We start from the raw sequence: 10,868 nt of genomic DNA, 5'->3' as shown, positions 1-10,868 counted from the left end.
CCTAAAGTATTGTGTATTTATCCTCTTCGCAAAAATGAATGTAAACTGCATAGATTACTTCAGAATTTTACTTTTAATTCATTACAACCAACTTCTGAATCCCCAAGTTTAGCACCATTATGTAACCATGATTTTATTAATCCAATAGGTAGATACTATTTCTAAGAAAGAAGCAATAAAAGCATTTTATTGAACTATGTACAATGCATGTGAACATATGGAGGAGTGGCATTTTAGAAGGACTGACAAAAAAGTGAAATGTCTGGCAGTTTTGGACATGTGTTGCTGCCTTTACAATAGGCAAGATTTGTTACTGAAACTCAGGTGACACATACTTGACAGGAGTTAAGCTGTGAATTTCTGAATAGGAGGGAGGAGAATGATTTTCAGAGCACTGTCTTTTGCAATTGGAATTAACCTCGGCCAGTCATAATATTTGCCAAAACAGGCAATATAGTGGTCAGATTTAGTGAACTACCTATGTCTTTCTCAGGGAACTATAGAAAATAACTAAAATATGAAGACTCTGAATTTAGCTTGACAGTGAAGATTAGAAATAAGCAGAAAACAAATTGTATTTATTATTCCTGTATGTATTTATGTGATTCTACAGATGTGATGATAATGTATTTTAGCATCCCCTGGCACATAACTTACACACAAATGCATATCATTTGTGAAATGTATCGTTTACATAGCTTTCATTTACTCTCAAGGAAACCAGTTATCTCATTACATTATGGTCTTGTAGCATGGATTTGAATGATGAAATTTACAATATTTTTATATTTGTGTTTCCATTATTTATAGTACTTGTTGAAGTGATGTTCTGTTTGTGTGTTGTGCACAAGTTTTATTATCACGAGTTTCATACACACACAGGTTTAATATGCTGAGAATGGTGACTTAATATATAACCTCTGAATGGTTCCTCTATATTCAATACAGAGTTCTTCCTTTATTATTTGTAAAATAATATATTGTATTTCATTTTGTACAGTTTGTATATCAAAGTTTGTGGACATATCACTTGAAAATTAAACTACATATCACATAATTTTGAAACATAACTTGTTCATATGCATTCAACTTGTCAGGGTTTTCCATTGCAATCTAAATCACATATAGTATATTAAATGAAAGGCCTAAGCACAGACACTCAGCACATCCAGTGGTTGGTATCATGCAGCAAGCTCTTGTTATGAAATTATTTACATTCTTTTCAAGAACTAGATCAAGAGTGAAATAACACGCCGAGAGTGGGTTCTTTACTTCCTGTGTCTGAAAAACCAATAAAATAAATTAAGAAATTACAACCTTGTTTGTTTTCTGTTATGTAGTTTCCTTCTCTTTGTGGAATTACAGTTACACAATACATGAATAGTCAGACAGACAAGACTGGAAAGTTGCAATCAGTACCAGAGTGCATAAAGTTTCCAGATGCATTATTTACTGTTTCATGCATGTCATCAGTAGTCGGTATACTGACTGGCTACAGGCTGGTCAACTGAGGGGTCGGAGTTCAAGTTCTGGTAGGGCCAAGAATTTTTTCTTCTCCAAGTCATCCAGACTGAACCTGGAGATCACTCAGCCTCCTGTCCAATGGGTACCGGGGGTAAAGCGAATGGGGCATGAAGCTGACCACTCAACCTCGAACTAGTGCTGAGATGAATAAAATGTGGATCTATACATCCACTCCCCCATACGCCTTCATGGCGTAGTGCTTAGATAGTTAAGCACAAAAAGAACTCTAAAGAGAACTATTTTCTGGAATGTAACACCGGCAATAAGCCTGCTTCTTGCTGGCCACTTGCTTGGTTTGCTCTTCCACCCTGAAGACTGAGGCAGCATATTCGTCTGAAACATCAGTGAATTTCTGTTGGACTACATGGCGTTACAACCTAGAAGATTTTTAAGAGTCTTATATTCCCCTTAAAATTATTCATCACTGCTGTAGGGGTGAAAAATCTCCAAATATCTTCATGACCATATATTGACAAAGTATCTTGTACTCAAGTCCCATCTAGTTTCTTTTGTGGGCAACTGTAAATTGGGAAATTCATACAGAAACCTGATTAGGCAGCTCCGTGAAAATCAGCCACTTGGTACATAGAGGACGTGGGAGGATGATAATTTCAGTCCCAGCCGAGAATAAACTGGATATCAGCGAAGAAGATTTCATGGACAGGAACTATGATGAAATGCCTCAGGACTAAGTAAGATAATAGACTTTTCTGTTAGTACTGCTAACTTTTTGTGTTTTATTCACGAATGTCTAGGCCTACCATAACAAAAATGGCACGTCTTGCATTGAGACTAGAAAACGTGGAAAACATACATAAAAAGCAAATGAATATTGGCTAGTCCTACCATAACAAAAATGGCACGTCTTGCATTGAGAATAGAAAACGTGGAAAACATACAGAAAAAGCAAATGAATATTGGCTAGTCCTGCCGTAACAAAAATGGCACGTCTTGCATTGAGAACAGAAAATGTGGAAAACATACATGAAAAGCAAATGAATACTGGCTAGTCCTGCCATAACAAAAATGGTACGTCTTGCACTGAGAAGAGAAAACGCGGAAAACATACGTAGAGCAAATAAATATTGCAATTTACATCTTGAATACTGTTCGAGACATGAACTCTGGTTTCTTGGAGTTACTGAGCAGCTTGAGATAAAAGCAGCAAAAATCGAATGGCAGAGATGATGATGATGAGGCTGCATGTGTCTAAGGGATCAAATGGTCAAGACAGAAGGTTCTCACTCCATAATCAAACGTGCATTATAAGCTGTTTGTTCACGAGGAGATTAATGACGTCATCATACATAAACTGACCTCAGAAATGAATGTAGGGATTCTAGCACAATTGGTCATTAGTGTTCACTACAACAGTCCAAGAACTAACTATAACATTAGGGGCAGGGATAGCTCAGTCGGTATAGCGATTGGCTATGGGCTGGACGATTGAGGGGACGGAGTTTGAGTCCCGGTAGGGTCAAAATTTTTCTCTTCTCCACGTCGTCCAGACCGGTTGTGGGGTCCACCCAACCACCTATCCAACGGATACCGGGGGCTCCTTCCCCAAGGGTAAAGCGGCAGGGGCGTGAAGCTGACCACTCACCAGCTACTGCCGAGGTCAAGAAAATGTGGATCTATACATCCACTCCCCCATACGCCTTCATGGCGTAGTGCTTAATTAGTTTAGCACAGGGACAAATTTGCCTTTACTGAATGCATATTGCTTTGTCCACTTTTGGTGCGTAGTTGCTTTAACCAGATCTAAGGCGCAGTTGCTGCAACTGAAATACTACGGGTACCCGCGCGAATATTCGAATCGAATCCTGTGCTGTGTGAACGCAAGAAATAATGTACACTTCAGCAATTAATTTAAACGAACGACTACATACATGAATATATGTGCCGCTCCATAGCTCAAGCGGTTAGTCGCTGGCTTCCCACCACGGCAGCCCGGGTTCGATCCCGGGTCTGGTCAAGTGGGATTTGTGGTGGACAAAGTTGCGCTGTGGCAGGTTTTCTCCGAGTACTTCGGTTTCCCCTGCCAATCTTCATTCCACAAATTGCTCCACAATCACCCTCACCTATTATCTGGGGCTGGTACAATAGGCCAGAAGTGGCCGTAGTACAAGGGACTTAGTCCAACTCCACTAGCAATACAAGGGACTTAGTCCCACCCCACTAGCAATACAATGGACTTAGTCCCACCCCCATTAGCAATAAAAGAAATTCATGAATACATAAGATATAAACATTCATATTTGTAACACTTTCTCTAGTACTTCGTCGCTTCGAAATTACTGTTTCGCGGTGAACGTTATACCATGTGAAGAATAAATTAGAAGCGAAACGTCAAGTTCCCGGTCGCACTAAAATAACGTCTGTATTGAACACGAGAAGCTTCTGTGTTTACGCTATTACCGGCATACTCTTCAGTGTTAACCAAATTAAAACTAACTCCCTAAATGCACTACCGGACACTGTACACATTGGTATAAAGAAACGGAACTCAAGTGACATTCTTAACATACGAATTCGAGGCCTATCGAGTGATGGTTAATTCTCAGTTAACTTTGTTTTACGTTACAAGTTTTCTAAGGGAAAATTAAGAGGAGATTGAACTTGAAATGCTTGCTACCATTCAGTCCAGAACTTTTTGTCTTCTTGTCTACTGTCTAAAAACATAAAAATTATAATATACAAAACTATAATTCTGCCTCTGGTCCTGTATGGGTGTGAAACTTGGTCTTTGACATTAAGTTTGTGCCGCATCCTTGAGGAAGGCTTAACAGAAACCGCTCTGTCCATCCACCTAAGCGGCTCGAGGATCGCTGAACGGATTTTCATGATGTCTCAAGTTGTTCCTAATATGCAAAGACACGTTCCAGTCTCAGCTGAAACGGAGCAAAGATACCGGCCACTGTACCTAAGATCAACATGCTTTTATCGATAAATATCCATAGGAGAAACAAATGTTTCGATCAAACTTCGTACATAAAAATGAGACAGGCTTTATATTCGATATAATTCTTCAATAACCATGGGTTTTCTTGATATTTAACAAAAGGAAATGAACGCCCAACAATTATTACGCGATGCGCAGACATTTTCAAAATCCTACTGAAACTGACTACTGACCTCTATCTAATGCCGAGGTCAAGAATGGTGGAGCTATAACTCCACTGTTCTATAAGTCTTCAAAGCATGATGCTTAATTAATTAATCACAGGGACAACTAAAACTGTACTTTTATATATTTAATGAATATACAATTAGCGTATTAGACCGGTGTAAGGCGAGGTTTTATTTTGAAATACTACTTCCTTGAAAAGAGGGGTCACCTTTTCTCGGGTCCTTAAGAATAAAGATGAAGAATAAGATTATCATGAATTGTAATTACTAATTCAAACGACTTTTATGAGGGGGCACGCGGTAGTGTAGTTGATTGAGGCACTAAGTTACAAGGCGGGAGGTCGCGGGTTCGATTCCCCATAAGGTTATTAAATTTCTCATTTGACCTAATTCTTCCAATCGCTTTATGGCCCTTGGGTCGACTCAGTCTCTAACAAAAGTGAGTACCAGAAATCTTCCTGGGGAGCAAAGGGCGCCCGACGCGTAAGGCTGACAATTTCACCGCCATCTGTGAGCCGATTGTCTAGAAAATATGGGAACCTCAAAGTCTCATAACCATATGGGCCTCCACGGCCTATTACAGGAATAGCTTTAATGACTTGTATGAAAATACCTAGTATTATATTCAAGGTATTAAATTTTGAATTTGTTATTCTTTAATAATACAGTTTTGACTTCTTTTTCTTACAACATTCAGAGCTAAATGAGGTATTCAATTTTATATAAAAACTTTTCCCATATTTTCTCATTTGAAAAACAGAAGTTTCCTTTATATTCGGACTTGTATGGCATTCGTGCTACTGCAAGCGTTGCCTCGTTACGACATAACATTTATCTCATATTTTACTTTCTTTGGGCGAGTTCTCAATGAATAGTTACATAATGGCACGTATTAGCTTCGCCATGACACATCTATCTATCCGTCTAGCCTTATGTAACAACAAAACGAGTTTTCATTAAATCTGATATTGAGAACTTTATTAAAATTCACCTATGCATTTCGATTTCAGTTAAAATCGATAATAAATAATGAATCCGTCTTGTGAAGGTCTAAATACCTTTTTACTCTCATCGATATCCAACTTGCTAAATATTTATCTGAAGAAACCTATGTTCAGAACAGAATGAACGCAGAGAAATGTGACACATGCTTACACTCACTCATGGAGCTGAGCCCTTCTTGAGAAGCCGCCAATTGTGCCGTTACTTAAGAACTTCTGAGCGTTTTATGGAACCCGAAGGTTCATTATCGTGTTCACAAGAGCCATCTACTGGTCTCTATCCTGAGCCAGGTCAATCCAATCCATACCAACCAATCCTATCTCTCTAAGATCACACATGCTTCATGCTCAATGAACTTTTCTCCCCGTAAGTCTGTTTGCGAGATAATTAAACAAAATGGAGCTAAAGCGGCAGAACCCTTATGACATGCCTACAATTCCTAACTTGTTTAATATACACCTTGATTTAAGTAAGCGTTTGCTCATGGAAAAGGATGTCGTGCCTCAGAATTCCAGTTCTAAGAAATATTAGCTACACTGGTTACAGAGAGAGACAAATCCCCTTGGAACATGTATGACACAATCTGTAATTTGTACAGGTGGCCAGTCTGTATTAATCTGCTTCCATCCGTCGAGACAGGTCACAAGATTACACATGTGTTCAGTACCCTATTGCCCCCCTCCAACCACCACGAAGGACCCGATCTGCCGTCTCACGTGACAAAAGTAATATCAGCATTGTCTTATTACCACATATAAAACAGACCAACGCCAGAAATATGTTTCAGAAGACGCCATTAATTTCTAGAAACATGAAGGTGCTTTCTGTAATTGCGTTAGGCGTTTTCGCGCTAAGTGTGATTGCTTTCAGAAATGTAGCAACACTTCCAAAACTTAAATCTACTGCAGCGGCTCCTTTCGACTGGCAACAATTTCTTCCACAAGGTAAGATTTCAAAATTTTGCCTCTTATTTCATCTGTTTTTGACGATCATAGTGGCCTCCCGGTCTAAGGCATGAACTGTTTTCGTTCGCTCGAAAGCTGGGATCGTGGGTTCCATTCCCGGCATGGATGTCTATGTATGTCTATTCTGTGTCTATGTTGCTGTGTGTGTAGGTAGCAGCCTAGCGACGGTCTGATCCCCCGTCCAAGGAGTCATACGGACTGTGTATAGGATTAAGAAATTGAAAAAGCGGCCAAGGTCCAACAAAGGAATATAGAGCCATAGATAAATAAATATAGATTTTATCTCTTTCTTTGTAACATCTTCGCTATCGTAACTCAGACTATTTAGTATCTAACGATAGTTAATAATAAGTTGGAAAAGATGTCTTCCATAATTTCCATGTAAAATGCCTGCATTTGCATGTAGGAGCTGAAGAAATCCACGATCATCCTCAGAATAGTAGATGTTCCGGCCAAGATTCGAACCCAGCATTTACCAGACGCAAATCAGAAGCCGTTACCACTTGGGTAAATTTGCTGGGTGGGCTTTCTCTTATAACTGTCAGATACAATGGGAGCACTGCATAAAAAAGCAATTTAAAGCGACAAGACCGAAAGCAGATAAACGTATGTTGAAGACAAAGTAATTTAATATTTTGTGAAACGAAAATTTCTTCTAATCTCGCTGTGAAGACGAATATCCTGCTTCGTATTTTGAAAGTCGCAAATTCGAATTTCGACATCGAAACAGCCTGTATCGTCGAATACAGTGGAGTAGCATCTATCGGGGGTGGGGGCTGCTTTCTAAAGACGTTGCTTAAACCCAAAACCGCGTACATTCAGAATTACACTTTAGAAGTTCCTTAAATCGCCTATAAAGTACATGCTTTTATATATAACATCTAATATGTATGTAATCATGCAATAAATAGTGCATATACAAGCAAAATGCACAGTAATTTTATTTTTAATTACATAAAAATAGACAGAAGAATGAAAAAACTGAAAACAATAAAAGCTAGTAAGGAGGTTGGTCTAGAAGTAAACGCAGAGACAACTAAGTACATGTTGCTGTCTCGTGACTAGAATGCAGGGAAAAATTCATGATATAAAAATAGCTAAAAGATCTTTTAAAAATGTGGCACAGTTCAGATATTTGGGAAATACTACAACAAATCAAATTTAGAGGAGACTGAATTTGGGTAACGCTTACTACCATCCAATCCAGAACCTTTTGTCTTCTCGCCTGCTGTCTAAAAACGTAAAAATCAGAATATACAGAACTATAATTTCGCCTGTGGTTCTGTATGGGTGTGAAACTTGGTCTCTGACATTAAGGGAGGAACATAGACTGAGGGTATTTGAGAACAGGGTGTTGAGGAGAATATTTGGACCGAAGAGGGATGAAGTGACAGGAGGTTGGAGAAATCTGCATAATGAGGAGCTTCATAACTTGTACTCTTCTTCAAGTATAATTAGAATGATCAAGTCAATGAGAATGAGGTGGGCAGGGCATGTAGCACAAATGGGGAAGAAGAGGAATGCGCATAGGATATTAGTGGGAAAGCCAGAAGGAAAGACACTACTAGGAGGACCAAGACGTAGGTGAGTGGATAATACTAAAATGGATCTTACATAAGTTGAGGTTGTATGGAGAGGATTGATCTGGCTCATGATAGCGACCGGTGGAGGGCTCTTGTGAACACGGTAATGAACCTTCGGGTTCCAAAAATGCTGGGAAAATTCTTGAATAGCTGCACAACTGGCAGTTTCTCAGAAGGGCTCAGCTCCATAAGTTAGTGAGTGGAGCCAGGATAGCTCAGTAGGTATAATGATCAGGCTACGGAATGGACAACCGAGGAGTCATGGTTCGATTCCTGATAGGAACAAAAGATTCTTTCCTTCTCCATGTCCAGACAGGCTCTGAGACCCACCCAGGCTCCTATACAAAAAGGATCTGGGGATGTTTCCCTGGCAGTAAAGTGGCAGGGGCGTGAAGCTTACCACTCGCCTGTATCTAGTGCCCAAATTAAGAACAGTGGAGCTATACCTCCACTCCTCATACGTCTTCACGGTGAGGGGCTTCATTAATTAAGCCCAGAGATAACTGCATATGTCTTATAGCCTCATAATTTAAATTTACTGCTTTGATTCTCAAATTTCATATTTATGGACTACAAAACACAAAAAAAGATAATGAAATAAATAAGTAGAACAGCTACTGACGTTTTGAATATCATCCATCGTTCTGTTTTGTTTTATTTTTTTCATTTAAATTAACGTTTCGGAGACTGGCCTCTGTCTCTGTCCTCAGGTAAAATTCATACTCATTTGGGGGCCCAATCAATAGAGTTAGTCCCTATATTCACCTTCTGCTCGCCATTCATTGTCATTTCCCACCCCATTTAACCTTACATAGTAATGGACCTTAAAGTTCCATAAAGGGAATGTATTTCTAAGCCAGCTGAGCAAATTTCCAGCTTCTCCAGAAGGATTCAGTCCATGCAAACGAGTGAGTGGGTGAGTTAATTGATTGGGTGTAATTAAATAAATGAAACTCAAGCAAATTAATTGTAAAGTTAACTGAAAGTCCGTCGAGTGTAACAATTTGTAGGTCACTTTTTTTTTATTTATTATTTCTGCCTTACATGTTTCGGTTTGACACAACCATCATCAGAGGCACTTGCTGTAATTATGGAAACACTGTCGCACTGATAGTGTAACGGACCAAAATGAAACAATTCAAAATTAATTGTAACTTAGATAAAATTTAGTCTATTCAACAGTTGGGGGGACGTGGTAGCATAGTTGGTTGTGACACTATGCTACAAGCCGAAAGGTCACAGATTCGATTCCCAGTGAGGTCACTGGATTTTTCACTTGACCTAAACCTTCCAGCCACATTATGCCCATGGGGCCGATGCGACTTCTAACAGAAATGAGTACCAGAAATCTTCCTGGGGGTAAAGGGTGACCGACGTGTAAGTCTGAAAACCTCACCGCCATCTGTGAACCGATTATCTAGAAAATGTGGGAGGTTCGACATGTGACAATCTTATGGACCTCCATGGCCTGTTACAGAGATACCTTTACCTTTATGTTTACCTTTTATGTATTCATCAGTCACATGAAGGTAATGCAGAAAATCATATTAACTATACCTGGCCTCAGAAACCAGTCTAGCCACTTCAGCTCAAACTGAGGTGAACTTACACGTTGATAAACATATGTTTTAAAGTGTTCACTAAAGGTACACTGTTAATTAACTGTGTAAAAATACACATAACTTGCAAACTGAATATGCTTGGTTGGAATCGCAGTGATGGCTATCCTGATGATCCTGATCTTACTATGGGTTCCTCATCCAAGGCGGCAATAGATACAGAAGTTCTTCAATGGTAACTAAAAAGAAAAAGTAAAGGTATTCCTGTAACAGGCCATGGAGGCCCATCGAGTTGTGAGATGTTGAGGCTCCCACATTTTCTAGACAATCGGCTCACAGATGGCGGCAAGGTTGTCAGCCCTATGCGCCGGCTGCCCTTAACCCCCAAGAATATTCCAAGAACATTCCTGATACTCATTTCTGTCAGAGGCTGAGTGGACCCCAGGGCCATACTGCGGCTGGAAGGATTAGGTCAGTTGAAAAAAATCCAATGACCTCATTGGAACTTGAACCCGCGACCTTCCGTCTTGTAGCATAGTGCCACAACCAACTACGCTACTGCATGTCCCCAATGGAAACTAAACCAGTTGCGTTTTCTATCCCCACTGGTTCAGATCGAACCAAAAAAAAAAAAACGGAATCCAATAAGCCACAATAAGGAAATAAACCTATTAAAATAAAATTGTAGATAAACAGTCTCTGAATATCTATCACCTCTTTTATAACCTCAAAACTGTGAGATTAATTTTGTAACAGTATGAAAGGAAATTTATTATGGGTGGGAAATTTTGAGGAAAATTATCTTTACAATTTAATGCAATGAGCTTGGCAATTTGCCACTTATCTTTACATATGTAAATTTAAGAGTCACTTTACATTTTCAAAGTGATAGTTACTACGTCTCTTTGAGAGAATCTTCTGTGTAATGTTTTGTTACATGTAACACAAATATGGAGACACACACTACACAACTGTCTATTATTATTATTATTATTATTATTATTAACACCAACTGGAAATTCAGTGGGCAGTTTCGTTTGTTGTTTTATATGTTGTTTTCATACTGTTAACTTCCCCTATTTTCAAGTAGTACATTTATGAATTAT

At 39.1% G+C, this 10,868-nt stretch overlaps 1 protein-coding gene across 4 annotated transcripts in view; it reads left to right on the top strand.

Moving 5' to 3' along the window:
• Positions 1–6,429: 6,429 nt before the first annotated feature.
• LOC111873624 (calphotin) overlaps positions 6,430–10,868 on the top strand; it is an 11,690-nt gene continuing 7,251 nt past the window's right edge. For all 4 annotated transcript variants that reach the window (XM_023868505.2, XM_023868504.2, XM_023868502.2 and 1 more), the window contains exon 1: positions 6,430–6,599. In XM_023868505.2, coding sequence (XP_023724273.1) covers positions 6,434–6,599 — 166 coding nt within the window. In that variant the 5' untranslated portion in view covers positions 6,430–6,433. The remainder of the gene's footprint in view (positions 6,600–10,868) is intronic.

The sequence above is a fragment of the Cryptotermes secundus genome, unplaced genomic scaffold, assembly GCF_002891405.2.
Source record: "Cryptotermes secundus unplaced genomic scaffold, Csec_1.0 scaffold644, whole genome shotgun sequence".
In the NCBI taxonomy this organism is placed as follows: Eukaryota; Metazoa; Arthropoda; class Insecta; order Blattodea; family Kalotermitidae; genus Cryptotermes; species Cryptotermes secundus.
Note: the sequence above shows the minus strand (reverse complement) of the source record. Positions and strands in the feature narration are given on the sequence as shown.